The sequence below is a fragment of the Pocillopora verrucosa genome, chromosome 10 (genome assembly GCF_036669915.1).
Source record: "Pocillopora verrucosa isolate sample1 chromosome 10, ASM3666991v2, whole genome shotgun sequence".
Taxonomy (NCBI): domain Eukaryota; kingdom Metazoa; phylum Cnidaria; class Anthozoa; order Scleractinia; family Pocilloporidae; genus Pocillopora; species Pocillopora verrucosa.
The window spans coordinates 1844199-1860875 of record NC_089321.1 but is presented as its reverse complement, the minus strand read 5'-3'; the positions used below and the strand labels follow the sequence as shown (position 1 = coordinate 1860875).

At 37.2% G+C, this 16677-nt stretch overlaps 1 protein-coding gene across 12 annotated transcripts in view; it reads right to left on the bottom strand.

Moving 5' to 3' along the window:
• The window catches only part of LOC131791133 (semaphorin-5A), a 31937-nt gene extending 16422 nt beyond the window's left edge, over positions 1-15515 (bottom strand). For 2 of the 12 annotated variants that reach the window (XM_059108450.2, XM_059108451.2), the window contains exons 1-4: positions 9015-9155; positions 6412-6479; positions 5914-5990; positions 4500-4625 (exon numbers count right to left, since the gene is read on the bottom strand). In XM_059108450.2, the coding sequence (XP_058964433.2) occupies positions 4500-4611 (112 nt within the window). In that variant the 5' untranslated portion in view covers positions 4612-4625; positions 5914-5990; positions 6412-6479; positions 9015-9155. Of the gene's footprint in view, positions 1-4499; positions 4626-4870; positions 5001-5176; positions 5544-5755; positions 5776-5913; positions 5991-6330; positions 6577-6721; positions 6801-9014; positions 9156-13058; positions 13075-15499 lie in introns of those variants that run through there. The other 10 variants (XM_059108442.2, XM_059108449.2, XM_066173343.1 and 7 more) reach the window with 9 other exon arrangements.
• Between the last annotated feature and the right edge of the window lie 1162 nt (positions 15516-16677).

Below are 16677 nucleotides of genomic sequence, written 5' to 3'. Positions count from 1 at the left end.
TAGGGAAAGGTATTAGCTATAATCAAATATTTTTAAGCCATAACTAGGAAATAGATCATCTGCTTTTAATAGTTTTTAGTTCTACGATAAATAAGATCTGATATGTTAATCCTATTTTATTTCTAAGAAGTCAAGATTTTAGAAAAGCTTGTGGATTAAGAGGCAAGGAAAAAATTCCTTCTTTAATTAATGACTTGGTCATCATCAAACGGGTAACAAGGTGGACTTCAGATATCAGAGATACATTTCTGCAAATCTCAACATGTCATAGCTATTTTCATTTAGATAAATTTATGAAATTGTAAGAAAAGTAACTTGTATCAATATTGTAGATTAGACTCCTGTTAGGCATGGAATGGATTTCTTGTCACAAAGTATTCTTGTGGCATATAATGAATAGTATGGCTGTCCAAGTTTAATGCTGTTGGCTAAAAGAGGACCACTAAGGAGTCTCGTCTTATCATAATGAGGATCTGCCAAGGCTTTAACACCAAAGAACAGTCCTAAGACTAATACAATTAGCTCCTGTCCTATTTTACTTGACATGAAAGAAACTAAACAGCTAATTGATTCTTATTTCACTGGCATAACAAACACTTTTAATTAAGAAGTACAGTTTAAAGTCCTACAAAATCACTTCACCCAAACAATAACAGAATTTAAATTTGTAGAATGCAATAAATGTTGAGACAACAGTGATCCTTGTTCATTTACAAATCACCAAATTCATCTTGTTTATGGAATCACAGCTGAATAAACAACACATTTTAGAGTTTGTTTGTGTGAACATATCTGTGCAGTAATTTTTTTGATCTCCAATCAGCCAATCTGTCAGTTTAATGTAACTGAATCCCTTAATTTAGCACTAATTACCTTTGCAATGCAAGATAACAAATGGACAGACATTTTGGCTTCAAGACTATCAAAAATTAGTTTCCCTCATGTTGCAACAAGTAAACGAGTTTCTTTTCACATTAAGAGTAAGTTCTTTGTAAAATACTTTAGGTCACTCATCTTATAAATAAGTAAAATACCGGTTCGGTATTAACGAATCAGGATGTATTAAAACGTAATTTAATTATAGCATGCAAACTACGTGATTGTGTTATAATCAGCTTGTAAGGTAAGTGATACATTTGGAACCTCTTGGCCGTCAGGCAAACCACTTACATATGTCTCATATAAGATTGTTTCACAAAGGAGGGTGTATTCCTAATCCAAAGTGGAATGAGACTTGATAACAACAGTACAAAATGTTATCAAGTCCATTATCTTTACTACAATATATCCAACCAAATTCCCACTTGGACATTTCTACCTGAAATTTTAAAATGTCAAGGAGATCTAAGGGTTACTACTATTCGGTCTATTTAGATCTTTAGGATGATGAAATGTAAATCAAAGCTATGAAACCTCAATATCTCTGAGGAATTTAAATAGACTTTGGCACAGTGAGGTCTTTATAAAGTAGACTTGATATTAGGCAAACACAACCTTCATTAACTCCTTAACTCCCAGGATCTAAGAATCAAGTCTCAACTCCATCTGTTGCCCATTTCTATTTATTTTAACTTTGAGAAATTCATGTCCAACCAAACATTATCCCCTAATTGATACTTTTCTAACTTCTTGCAACCTTTCTGCATGAAAATGTATTGATATCACTGGGAGACATTTTTTCCCCTCACTCACAAGGGTGAGAGAGTTCAACAGACATTAAACATACTCCAATTTTGTCTTAGTTCCCACATTTAAAGTTAAAACTCCCTTTAAGCGATCTTTTTAGTAACAAATATAACTTGCACAAGAATAGACTCACAACATTTGATTTAAATAATTAATTAGCCAATGGTGCCTATCATGGAAACTCCAACAGACTAAACAGTTAAGGTTGGCATTATTGCATATTACCATACCCTGTATGAAGGAAACAAAGGCATGGGTCTCAAGAGTAATGAATCAAAACAGCTTTGATTGTTCTACACAGAAAAAGTTAAGGAAAACAGCACCTCAAAGGAAAAATTCACATTTCATTTACAGATGCCAGTCTAGTAACTAAAAGTACTTGTCATTTCAAAATTTCTCTGATCACCCCTGACATTGATATATATATTTTTAGGAACCATCTCCCGCTCCAGAACACAGCTATTGATGACTCAAAATTTGTTATTTCAAAAACTAAAACACTGTGTTGTCTTGAATCAAGACATTTCCCATGAAAATTATGTTTGATTGAATAGATCCTATGCAAGTATATTCAATTTGTTATAAAGACCAAAAGCAAAATAATTTGATCAGATAAACATTGATTAGTTTTGCTTTAGGGTAAAAGGCAATTTTTTCATTAACTAGACCATGAAATCAAAATGGGTGGAAATGATTTCCATTATATCTGGAAGGAGCCTTTTTAGTTAGCAGAACATTAATCAACAACTGACAGCTGTACACCAAATTAGTAAGTGGCAAGCTCATTATCTGCCAAAATCCTAGAATACCACGACAGACAAAGAGATGAAATTTTGCAAAAAAAAACAAATTACTAACTCTTGTCCTTAGCTTTATTGATACCTTAATCATGTTCTGGTTGTATCCCAGTCACCCTTTAACATCAAGATTGGAAACAAACTTCTTTCAATGATATTCAAAACACTGAATCAAACTCCAGTCATTATATTATCATCTGGAGAGGCTCTTCAACATAGAGACAGTTGAACCCCCAAATATCACTGAGCCTTTGTGTTTCCTTAATTTTGCCTGCAGCTAAGTAGACAAATTTAACCATATCCCATTTTCATTCAATTTGATTTCAATAACAAGTACGATTTCTCAGTGGTCTAGAAGGAACTCATTCATAATAGATGTTTGTTAAAATTGTTCTTTTACAATTCTACTGTTGAGAGGGTCATGGCACACTTTAGTATGCAACACAACACACTCCTAACCCAATATCAAACAAAGCCAACCATTGTGCACAAGTCAATTTAACCAAAATCCAACCATTAAGCACAAACCATTTTTTTAAGGCAATGCTACCATACAAAACAAAGGCATCAGTGTTTGTGCAAGGCTGAAGTAGTCAACAACACTAGAGCCCTTTTCAATATCATAGCACAGTTCATAGTACAGAACATTTGGCAAGATTGTTATTATTTCACACCATGTTTGTTGATATTTTTCAAAAAAAGTTGGCAAATAAGTTCCTTGATTTTCTTGTTGTGGGTATCTCTTCTAAAATTCTCAGAGATATGCAAGGAGAACCAATATTTGAAATTAATAGACCTGCCTAGGAACAACCCTGGATTGAAATTTTAATGCAGCCTGTATTACCCAAAATCTGACCCTTTACATCTAAAAATACACATGTAGTTCCATCTCTGTGTTTTATCAACATTTAAAGACAACGCATGGCGTTAAGCTGTGTTATTTTAACCTATCCAATAAGACAAGTGCAATAACTTTGAAAAATGCAATTGCTCATTACAATTTAATTGTTGCTCAATTTTATTCCAATCAAAGCTGAGAAATATTCTGATCAATTAGGTGAACTCATAAAATAAGGAAAGCCTCCGCGTTGGTTGCAATGTAATTTTTGTTAAGCTTCCTTTGTTTACTTTACAACTGTGCTAATGAAATGCCGATGAAAAGCTAATTGATACCAGACTACAAGCTCCAATGCTTCTGCGTCTAAAATTTCACTCCAGTGCAAATACAACAAAGCGTATCTTCAGAGGAGGAAAAGTCGCGCCAAAATACAGGCTTATTCCGCATGAAATTGCATAGTATATGACGAAGTCTCAAACTATTCAATCAACTTGAAACAAAAGATGTTTTACCGCCACTCACAAAACATACAATACATTTGCATTTACTACAGTGCCTCTATTTACAACCTGGTGTTTTAAATCCTCATATGGTTTGTAAAGCAAATAGCTCTGATCCTCTCAGAAGGGGTATACGCATTGAGGTATTTCGTGTTTTTCCCTTTCGTGCAGCCGTTTGCATCAGTAGTGGGTAGCAATATCTGATAGCTAAGTAAACTTTATCAACCAAGTTTCACCTGCTTCCCGACGCAAAATATTTTTAACAGCCAAAACATTGAATAATTTTGAAGCGCCATATTGATTTTTGTACAAATTAATTATGTAGTGATGCAAGGACCAAGCAAAAACGCTCTTTAATGTCGAAGAATTTCAATATCTTCAAACTGATTTAAAATAACTTTGTGTAAACTATGAGATTCCCTCCGGCTGGGATGGTTTATTGTAGAAATACACTGTTCAAGAGGGTATGAAGTTTCCAAAACAACCCTCTTAAGAGGCCTTCCTTAGTCATCACCGAAAACACCGTGACAATACAACGCCAAAATAGATGAAAACTGACAGAAATGTCTCCGTACGTGAAAGCAGAATCTTACGCTAGCGTGATTTTCATTCAACAACTCGCATGTAGTTTCATGATAGTACGAGGACGGGTCGTGTGTGCACGAGTAGAGAACATACCTTCGAATTGTGTTCTTAAGTGCGGTTCTCTGTTGGGCGCCACCACAATGCATCCAGATAATATTGCGAAATGACTCAGAAGTAGCATATACAGCCCGTTCCGTTGCTTCATTTCTTACAGTTGGGCTGCAAATTGATCAGACGATAGATTTGAGAACCATTAAAAACCATCACAATGGCTACATTAGATACATGAGAAGTAGTAGGTAGTAGTGTTACAAGACTAGACGCACGATGCGATATCGTACTCAGATTTCATAAAACAAACCACATTGTTTGCAGATAAAATAATTCTGCGTAAATTTTAACGTAACAAATACGACAGGACCGTTTTCACGTAAAAATATTGTTGACCTCGATGGAAAACTTACATTCTACGCACTAAGTGTCGCTAAAAGTTCGAACAAAAGGTAGTAGTTCACTGAAATATAATACTACCAAGATAATTTGCCCTGTTAACTACAAAGCGTTCTTGACTCCTGGATTATCACGCATTGTGCTAAAAGTTTCGCCTTCTTGTTGAAATAAGCCCTGAAACTGTCAAGATGGTTGGACGCACCGACCGTTAATCGTATACAGGAATGTAGTTGGAGTGACTGCAACAATCAATCGACACAAACGGAGTCCATATACGGACAAATAAATCATGATGGTTTCACAGTTGTATTTATACTCACTAAAACACTGTTGCTGAAATCCTTAATCAAACCAATTATGCACTTCGACTTTTCACAGATTGTGTTTCTCCTATGAATTCTCAACGACAAACTTTGAGTGTGTTGAGCCAAAATGAAGCCAGAAGAAGACTTGCTTATATATTCCGGCAAATTTCGCGTTTAACATCGATGAATTCGATCACCCAGGCAATTAAAACTTCTTAAGGATAGACTGAAATATTCAATACTCGAGAACGTAGACGTTTGGTCTCGGTTTTCGACTAGAAGCTCACTGGTTCTTCTTATGCATTTAGGTATGTTGACAAATGAAACACTTTAGCAACGCCATGTTCCATTGGTGGAGAGGATCGATACTCGAGTGCTAAATTCATTCGTCGTCATTTGCATTTGAACCTTTTTGCCGCTCATTCGATGAGTGAAATGAACGGTGACATCACGCATTGTTTAAGATTAAGCGATGAAAACTACGCAATAGCTCGTAAAAATTAAATTTAAACTTGACATATGCCGTAACACTAAGAGCTAGAACCCACACAAATGTAAAATTACCATAATATAATCGCATCTGGCGCTTCGTACCTTGAGATCTTTCTTGTCCTGTACGTTTGAATATTTATTAAAAGAATCTATTCTTTCCCACACCAAAGTACTAATTACAGGCTTTCCGAAATAAAGTGGATACCACAATAAACCGCAAGTGATGATTGTATTCTAAAAAACTTCAACTGTGGGCTTACCTCTTCCCGTGCAAGTTTACCACTTCCTTTGTGTTCAGTTGCCAAGCTGTTCTTCTTGGTCTGACGTCGTGGGTAAGCTTTCCAAAAACAAAAACAAAGCATTAAGACTCAAAATTCAATTTGGCCTTCTCTTTGTCTTACTTCTGTGTAAAATTCGCTTTCGAAAATTGTATCGGCAGTTACACAGCAAACCGCCTCGCCATAATCATAGACTTGTTACGTCACGTACGCACTTGAATACATGACAGGCATTTATGTGTCTGATCCAAAAAGGTTTATAATTGCGGGGGAACTCACTAACAATTACGGCAGCTGCTTCTTTTCCACACACAGCGCATTAAACTAATATTCAGCGGACTGCATTCCTCTTGGCTGATACCCTTTCAACGTTTCTCAATCAAATGCACTTCGCCTTACTTCGGAAATCTGGTTTTCATTCACACTCGTTGGATTAGGCTACAGTCACGGTGGCAGGGGTCGCAGTTTAAGTCCACTCACTTGATGTCTGCTACTGGCCAATGCTCCTACAAAATTCAAACTGTGCAGTTCAAATCTTTTCAATTCTCCTGCGAAGACAAATGCATAAATTCTCTATGAAAATCTTTATTCTTGCCATATGTCGGCGTGCTTCGACACCGTACACCACACGATTAGCGGGTGGAGAACAAAAGACCTCCTTCCGCCTTCATAAAATTACCCAACGTGATCACTAACCATAACCCAACGGGTTGCTTTTGTGAGTCAAATGAGAGCTAATCAACTAGCAAACGCAACAAAAGCCGTAAAAAATTCTACTAGAACAATTCACCTTTCGAATTCGTCGCGTGGAGCAATCAATCAAGCCCGTTCCAGGTCTCTGCGCGTTTTTTATGTCATATAGCACGTCAGCAAATAACAGTGTTTTAACGAATATCGATAACGATCTTGTTTCATCGGGTAAAAATGTCAATCAATTTAGTAGCACCTCAGTTCGCAAAGTCTCTCTGTGCGACGGCTGTTGAGGGGGCCCTCCATTATCTTCACCAATGGTAATAAAAGAAACTTTAATCCTGCTCAGGTCGCATGTTCACACACGACAATGAAGAACTGAATTAACTCACCGCCTGAAAGTCAGTGTATTTACTTTTAATTCTAAAGCTTTAATAAATCATTCACAAATGACACCCACAGCCATTCAGAATATTTTCAAGGACGCCGACCACTGATGTTCTGTTCTATGTCATTCCTCGCTCATTTCGATTCTTTTCCGCATAAGCGAGACTTATCGTAGGGGTTCACTTGTTAGAACACTGATTGAATATCGCTCTTCAAAAACATTACTTTTTTGCTCCAAGAAGTACTCGATCTTTCGAAGATGTTAACAAAGTTGACGTACAATTTTCATCGCAATCTTAAGAAGGATTACCGGGCAATTAGTTGAAAATTTGTTCTTTACCGCACCCGAAACTCCTGTTTGTTCCGCTTACGTTTGTTTGGTTTTGCTTTTTGTTAATTACTCCTAATTTCCTGCCTTTTAACTTCTGCAACACACAGATGCCAAATGGAATTCCTGATATTCTAAAAATAAGCAAAAGAAACTATTTAATGAGCGCAAAATAAACAAATATATTATGTGATTGTCGCTTGAAAACGAGGAACAATTGATCGGATGGAATTGCCTCACTGACGTAAAATTTGAGGAAATACGTCATCAATGGTGGGTCTCGCAAAAATTGCTTGAAATTCCTTAATAAGCAAACGGTTCCCTTTTGTATTTCACACCTAAGCCGTTGTTTCAAAGGATAACTTTCCTCAGGGCCTGATTAGGCAAAGAAACTAAACCTCAGAAAAAGTCTTAACGAAAACAAAACCAATATATTCTTAGGAGTTTGGAAACGGAAGTTGAAAAGAAATGACGTTAAAACATCAGAAAACGAAAAAAAGAAAAATGAAATTTCAGAGAAAGATCACAGCTAAAATTTCTCGTCAAAGGATGCCTAAGTCTAACAATGACTCATAAGATGCAATGCACAAAACAAGAAGAAGCATGTGGAAGCAAGCACGTGCTAATGCATCTTTCAAGCACATGTACGTTCCAGGGTTCCCATCGGCGTAAACCATGTACAAGATTATTTCGCATGTCATTGACTGAATAAACTTCGACTCAATAAAAAGCCGCTGATCGGGAATATGGGATTCCCTCCCAAACAATGACTTCCTCGAGCACGTACCTCGGTCCTCCTCAAGTCGCGGGAAGGAAAAAAGCGGGCTGTGCTCGAGAAAACGCCGACTGGGAAGCCACGCCAAACTGAACTCTGAAAATGTCAGCTTATTTTCGGTGAAACTTGATTCAAGTTTTTCAGTATCTCAAGAAAAAACTTCCGACCTTATAGCTGATATTACTCTAACTTAGAAGAAAGTCGTTGCTCCAGATCTGCCACACTTACGTAACCGTCCCACGATCAAGACGAGACACAGTCAGTGTCCACTCTTGTGATGTAATACGTACATCCTGATTTATCAAAATTCGTGCCAACGAGAATAACTTCAAACAGATTTCCATGCACTCTTTTTTGTTATAGGGATATTTTTCCAGCAGAATATTGAGGCTGAAACTGGGCAATTACGTTCACAATATATATAAAACTAAGGCTCCATTAAAATCATAAATTTCTGTTCGTTCTCTATTTTACACACAAAGGATTTGGTAAACTCTCTCTTTTTTTCAGAAGAAATTAGCATGATTTAAACCGTACCCAATTTTGATCAAAAAATGTATAAAATTTCCGCGATAGCTGGTCATTTAAAACGATCAAGAATCATGATTATGTAAGAAGTTTAATGGTGTCAATGATGATTAACCATAAATTTTTATTAATGTAGCAATGTAGCCAAGAATATTCAGTTTGGTTCGATCAAATCTATTCAAAATGATATCTAAAAGAGTTCATTGTTACATAAAAGAGTGTAAATAGGGCAATGGGAAAAAGTGCTTAGGTGCATTAGAAAATCTCGAAAAATAAAAAATAAATAGAGTGAAGTTCTAATAAACAGGGTCTCACGTATTGGCCTGTCGAGGTGCATGCTACGGATGTATGCAAAAACCTCTATAGTGAACATACCTCTCAATTACAATTGTTTTAAAAACGTTCTTTGGCTTCCCGTCGAGTTGCTGTGGAGAAGGAAATCAGAAAACTCTGTTTGAACGAAGCTTTCCCTATTTGCTTTTCATTGTTGTTTTGTCTGAGCGATGTGAGTTTTAATTTTTTTTTCTGCCCGGTTACCAATACTTACAGCCGATCAGATGACTATCACATTTTAACCGGTTTCAATCCTCCTTTTATGGTAAGATCTAACCTGTTGTATGATCTTCCATTCTACCCCGGCTGTTTCTCATTTGTTTATAAATCAGTCAGGAGAATTTGTTATTTGATAAAGATACCTTCCATTCGCTAATAATTTTGTGTATTCTCATGAACGTTCCACTGGATAATGTTTTAAAATTGTGAGGGGAACTTGCAACTTGATCGATTCTGCTGACACTCGAAAGGGTTCGAAGAAGGAAATATTCACTCAAAAAAAAAAACAGTTAGTGCGTGATGCCAAGATTTGATCGATAACCACTATGATACTCGTGCGAACACATGATTTACTCAGAAACAAACATTTCCAGGCTATTTTTAGTAAATTAATGTTAAATTGTTGTCAAGCTATCGTTATCGAAGATGGTGGAATTTCGATTGCGATACGCGCGTCTACATTTAATCAAGTGCCTGACGAAGACCAACGTTGTGGCAGTCGACAGCCAGTTAAGCGCTGTGATGTTCAATTCATAGCTTGACCGTACAATTGAGGGTGACTTGGATTATAATATATTGTGAAACGAAACGAAACGAAACCAGGCGAGATATAACAAAACTAAAGGAATAATTCCTATATATTTTATAATAAGGTAAAAATAACTTTCACACGGATTTTGGAGTATCGTTAATTAACAATAATGATTTTTATTCATTTCGCAAAGTGGTAATCTAAGAAGAGTTACTATTTTGCGAAATCGACTAATAGTCCATTTCGCAAAATAGTATCTCACCAAAATAGTATCCCACCTAAAATTACTATTTCTTTTCGTTTCGCAAAATAGAATAAGCCGAGTGACATGAGGCATACGGTGAGTTATTCATTTCTAATCATCTCCACGAAAAACAAAAACATTTTCTATCGACAATTTTTTACGGTCGGTAATGAACTCCCTACGTTATGGGATTATAACTACTTACGACAAATTGCATTAAATTTTCTTAACTGAAGAATTAAAAAGAAATCCAATAGACTCCTCGAAGAAATAGTAACCCTGACCAACACACTTAGTTTCCAATTGCAACAAATATCGACAGAGCGCAGAAATAAATACCGTTGCCAGATCCGCTATCATTGGAGAGTGCACACGGGGTAATCTATCGTCTAGACTTATCTCTTGAAATGTGGTGTGTCAAGAAAAGGTGTGACCTTTTTCCTCCGATCTGCTCTCGAACCGACCAGTGCCAAGAAAAACAGAAACTATATACCTTTCTTGATCAGCAGCCAAGGCGCGACTCTAAAGGGGTGAAAAGGCAACAAGGAATTTTCTTTCATACACTCAGCTGGAAAGATTAAACATAAATCAATTGAATTGGGTGTTAAAAGGGTACCTGGGATGAAAATGTAATTAAAATCAGGCGCCTTCACGGATAAATTCGTTTCTAAAGCTCGACATCTTACTGATCTCCTAACTAGACCAATCTCGTACCCAGATCCTACAGTGTACCTGAAATGGCCGTGGAAGGTCTGGGTAGGAGATACGCTCAGACTGCTTGCCTGCCTGTGGTTTCCCATGCGTTCTATTTCTGTTTGTCTGAAGTGATCGCATCAAAGCGATTCTTTGAAGCCTCCTGAGGAAAGCTGAATAATGAATATAGCTGAGATAAAAAATAAAAAAAAGAAACGAAGCGTGCAATTTACGAAGTGGAACACTATTGTTCAGTATGGGATATTTCAATGAGCCTTGCGTGAGGTAAAATGCGGGAAAACAGTCTCGAGACCGCAATAAAATCTCCATACATGTTTATCCTAGCTGTCAGTCAAATATCCCGACACCTTGGGAAAAATATTTTTATACTAAAATGGCGGTATGCTTAGTAAAAGTGCCACCAGACCAAGACATTATCTCTGTCCGAGTCCGACTTCGTCAATTACCAACGTCTAGATTTTACGATTACGTTGTTGTCGTTGAATTAATACCATAATCAAATGCGAAAATATAGCCTGATTTGAACTTGTTAATGGACTATTAGCGTAAAGAAAACTGAGAAAAAGAAGCAAAACTTTGACTGCGAGAGACTGAATACATCTGCTCTGCTATGCAGCGATTCCACTTTCGTAAAATTATCATATGGACGAAAAGGAAGTAAATAATTCCGAGAAACGACGGATGGTCTAATGGCTAATGGGTTATTTTGGGAAACGGATTAATTACAGCCTTTTTACTCATTCTGACAGACGCTTATGAGTGAACTAGCCGCTGAATTATGCAGTCTGTCATGAAGGAAAAAAGGTAAAACAAAATTGTGGTCTCGAAATTCTGAGAAAACAGAATCAGTAGACTTCTTCTTGACTTGGTATAAAAATATTAGTTTACAGCGCGGCGCGAACGGGCGAAAGTGTGTGAAAAATGAGCATCGACTAGTGACATGCATGCTAGTTGGCAAGGCAAATTTCTGGTCGATCTAAAATTAGTTGGAAGTAGAGGAAGATATACTATTTCAAGAAAGGACGGAGTTTTGAGAAATGACCAAGCTCAGAATGCACAAGTGAAGGCAAGCGAATGCTCAGAGTGCACGGGTGAATGCAAGCGAATATGCCCTTCAACGCCTGACAGACATTCTAGTTGGTAAAGCAAATTTCCAGTTAACGAATTATCATTAGGAAGGGAAGGAAATTATACTATTTCAAAGAAAAGGCGGATGGTTTGAGAAGCTAATTTTAGGGGAGGAGTCTTTGTTCCAAATGATTTGGATTTGTTCCAAATCCAAACCCTTTTAGCATTAAATTGCTTATCACCTGCTGGACAAACAGAAGGAATCATTCAACTGCTGCCAGGGAATTAGATAACAGAGCCGCCCATGCTTAAATTCCCTGAAAACGGTATCAGCTGACTTCCTGTTTGGGCTATTAATCACTTTGTCGCTCCTTGTTTATATTCGCGGGCCGTTTGATTAAAAGGCAGTTAGTACTAAACCGGGGTTAAAAGGTTCTATAGCTTATGAAAAAGCGTATACATTTTCTCTCGTGTGTACATTAGGCTAAAATGCTAACATGGCTAACGTTTCGTTAGGCATCATCCTAGTAAGACGAAAAACTTAACATCATAAAATATAAACAGGGAAATTTCTACATTGTTAAGTAACTTAACGACCAGTTTACTCTTAACCTCGATGAGCTTACTTACGTTCTAAAAAACTCCTTCCTTATTGTACGGTGCTGCACAGCATCGAATGATGCGATCGAAATTAGTCATTTCGTTTTTAAAGCAATTTACAATGGATATAACAAACCACTTAGCTAAAATGATTGGTTACCTTTTTTGGAAGACTGAATCACCGCTAAAAATTTCCGTTTCACTGCCCTCTTCCTTCGTCTTGGACTTAAAATTTTTCTATCTGTGCCATATAAACATCCTTAAGTAACCTAGACGTTTGTGCCCATGGTTGCAATTGGATGTGAGCGAAATTTAATCAAGGACAACTGGCCTTAAAAATAGTTTCACGTTATAAGTTCTTTTGTTACCTCAATGTAATTATAACTTTCTAGTGGACTCGTGAATCAAACGCGAAGTTTTACAAAACGAAGGCCATTTCGTGATACATACTTTGGTAGTTACAGGTGATATCCTCTGATATTTACATTGGCAAAACTTGTGTGCATTTCTTATGCTCATAATTTAATATTTACTCTTGAAAGTCATTGTGTTATCATAACTCTTCTCAGCTACTCACGAATGAAAACAAGGTGAGAACGAAAAAGATATGTAAATTGTTGTTGCATAGGAGACTGTGTTTAGTTACGTGTATAATCCGGGAATCGAACCCGTTTATGGAAGATTCAGAGATCTCCTATAAGGTACTCACCGTGATCGATAATTTTTCTCAGTCGGTGGCGTACTGCAGAAATTTTAGAGTTCTTTTTGGTTGCACTTTCCTAAGCAATTAAGGGCGTTTCTTTGTACACACTTGTATATATGACATTCGAAATAGAAAGTGAAATGTAAATTTAGTCAGTTTCATCTCCACTCAGCAGGGTCGTGGCAATATCCTAAGTTTCCTTTCTTAGAAATTCCTGGATGAGAAGCTCCTTGACAACCCAGCCTTACTCAGATCTGATTCTCTTCCCTCATCTTCACCCGACCTTTCTCTTCCATCTCTATTTCCCAGAATATTTAATTGTTGCTACCTTAAAACTAAGTTCCATTTCAATTTTATTTAGTTAGTTGTGCCGTAATTTTAATTGATATGAAAACAACATTTACATGTTAATCGGTTCCTCTCGTTTATCGAACGAATTAGTTGGTGATATAAAAGCATCTTTTGAAAAAATCTTTAATCAATACAATTGCCAAAGCTGTCTAAAACAGGTAATACATTTTTTTTAGTACAGGTATAAATATCTTTTTAAAATAGCGTCTTACGCACAGGAAGCTGAGCCTGATTTGGTGTGTTTATCTTATATCTGATGACGTTCATGGTTACAGCTCAACACACTCGATGTATGACGCAGCAAATTGGCTGTCAATCACGCTAAAAGCATTACAGAAAAACACCTTATAAAGACCTTGGAAAAACAATGAAGCTGGCACACCTACGGGATACAATGTCTCGTATATTGTCCTGTATTGTTTCGTGTAGCTTTCAAAAACAAACGATCCTACGTCGCGATCTATTTACTTGCGAAGGTCGTCTATTTCTGGAGCAGAATATGTCTGTAGGTGGCCTATTGACAGAGACGTAAAGCGATAAAAAACCTGTTTGACACTGTTGAAGGTGGTTTCAATAATCACTTGCGCTGAAACAAGCAGAAGGTAAAAAACTTTGACAGTTTTCACCGCAAATATTACAAAGATTTGAAATCCTTATTCTGATCCGATATAAATGCGCTATTGAGTCGAGTCTAGCTTTGCCCTCATAGCTCAGTCCTTACTTGGAATAATTACGGTAAAAGTTTTCCTAGAATCGATGGCAAAGCTCCTAGTTTACCTCCGGCATTGAGCTTGAGAAGAAAAATTGTTTTGGTAAAATTACACTCTGAGTTGTTTTCTAATAGTTGCGTACTTCTTCCACTAACACTTCGAGAAAAGGCGCGGTGGCATATTCTGAAAAAAGGTATGACACAAAGCTGGATCAAATCGCAGTGATCACGCGATCAGTTATAGAAAATCAAAATCTGACGTGTATTTGACCAATAATCTCGTAGACCTTCGACAAAATTGCTTAGAAAATTATGCTAGGGGGAAAACGTCCCTTGCATGTTCCGTGATCCCGCCATGACAACACTCCCTCTTTTCCCCTGACCCTCTCAACTTCGATAAGATTTGGAAAAACACCGTGGATCTCCTTTCTCAGCAAAAAACCGGTGTCAATTTGCGGACAGAAAAAACTCACCACATGAAGATTATTGATTAATTATCCCAGCTCACCGCGTGTCATTACTTTTAAACAGTTGGGAATGTTTTCTTTTGTTCAATTAAGCTGCTTACACCTTTGACACAGCTCAATTTGAAACACAACGGAAGAAATTTCATAATTTAACACATTTGAAGTCAGTGAACGAGCAGCAATTTCCAATAAAAGTGTATACCATATAGCTATATTTTTTTTACAAAAATTCCCAAATGAATGCCAGGTTTGCTGTCTACGACACACTTCACATGCTGTCTTCATTCTGGCACGACTGGCAACTAAATCTTTCAATATTGAAAACTTACCAAACATGGAAACATTTGACAACAGTTGTTGGACATCAGAGTCTTTTGTGTTCTGAATAGTCTTGACTACCAGACTTATGCCAAAATATGAAATCACGAGCGCGTTTTTTCCTTAAAAGCACGCTTGCCCGAGGGTTTTTTTTTCAAGAAAACCGATTAATTATTAATGATTTTCAAAGGAAAACATTAACGCTGCTGCTTCATTTCTCGCGTCTCTCTACTTTACTGTTCCCCAATCTAGACAGGATGTCAAAGGATCAGTGTGAAAATATAAAGCTCGCCCTCAGAAATCTTCGAGTTATCGGTCGGTTCGGATAACATCGTGCGTATATTATCGTGCCATGTTAAGCAAGGACGAAGTAAGTAAAACAAGAAAAAAAAGATGAAAGATGCGATTTTGTCAGAGTAAGAATAACATTTCGGTTTCAGTGAAGCTACTGAATAGCTCTGACTTCCTTCGAATTAAAAATAAGCCTTACTTGTCTCACTTCAAGGACTCGTGTTCTCCTCCTGAACCGTAACGAGGAAATAAAAACCATCAAAATATTTTTGGTCCATGCAAATAACTGTATCATAAATCATCTAATATACCTTTTAGAATATTCTTCAGTCGTTCTCTCAATAGACAAGTTCGCCGAAGTGTTGCTTAGTTTTGTTTTAGTGTGTAGCGTTGCCCTGTGACTAAGATGCTTTGATCAGAGTTCAATTTCGTGGATTCATGCCATAAGCTGCGAGCACAAACAAACGAGTCACAGCATAGCTAATCGGTCCCCTCGATTAACTATGGTCACAGGGTAACCAATGAACATCCTCACGAGGTGAAATTTATTCTCTCCTTTCGATGTCATGCACAAGTGATGGTAATTGATGCACTCGTCAACCAAAGATTTTTTCTTTTTGGGAAATATCCAAAAATTTTAAGATGTTATTTGATAATCTACAACTGCGATGCAGGAATACTCCTGGCGGAGAGTCAACTATGGTGAGACACACGTGATCACGTGAAAAAAGAGACACGACAGATAAACATATAGGAAAACGTAAAACGAACTATATTTCATTAAGTATTATGGTTTATCTTAAACAAACTGTCATCCTTCTTTCTAATTAGTTCTTTTGAAACTAAAAGATAAACCATTAAATAGTTGTTATATTAATTTGCGAGTTCCTCCGGGCAGACTGCCCTGTAAACAGATCCAGTCGGATCCTCCTGGGCAGGATTACCATAAGCAGCTCCCCCCTGCTGATTCATAAATCTGTTTTCCCTGCCAAAGAGGATGTATTTGGTTTTTTCATTGTCAAGCAAACATGTTTGAAGGTAAACTACTGTTAGTATATCCCTCGATTTGCATCAACTCTGAAGCACATATTGGTCGTACTAAAAAGTATGAAAATTCTCCGGACCAGGGGTGGGATAGCGTTGGGGTTAACCTCGAACTCACTTCCACAGGGAATGAAGAAATGAAATTGGAGCTGGTATTTGAGAAATAGGCATGGAATCGTGACAAAAATAGGCCACGAAATAGAACTTACGTCCTGACGCGAGTCACGTACCTTTTAATGGTGATTGTTTGACTGGAGATGACGCCCTCGTGAAACGGGTAGTTCCATCCAGTTCCTTTCTCTTTTCAAATATAACGTTCATGAGGTGGTGCACTTTGCTGGATTACTCGAACAAACAAGGTGAGAACGTCAAGTCATAGCTTACGCAAACAGGCGAGGCCGAAGCCTGTTCAAGTTTGCAAGAGGAGCGAAAAAGGGAGATTTTT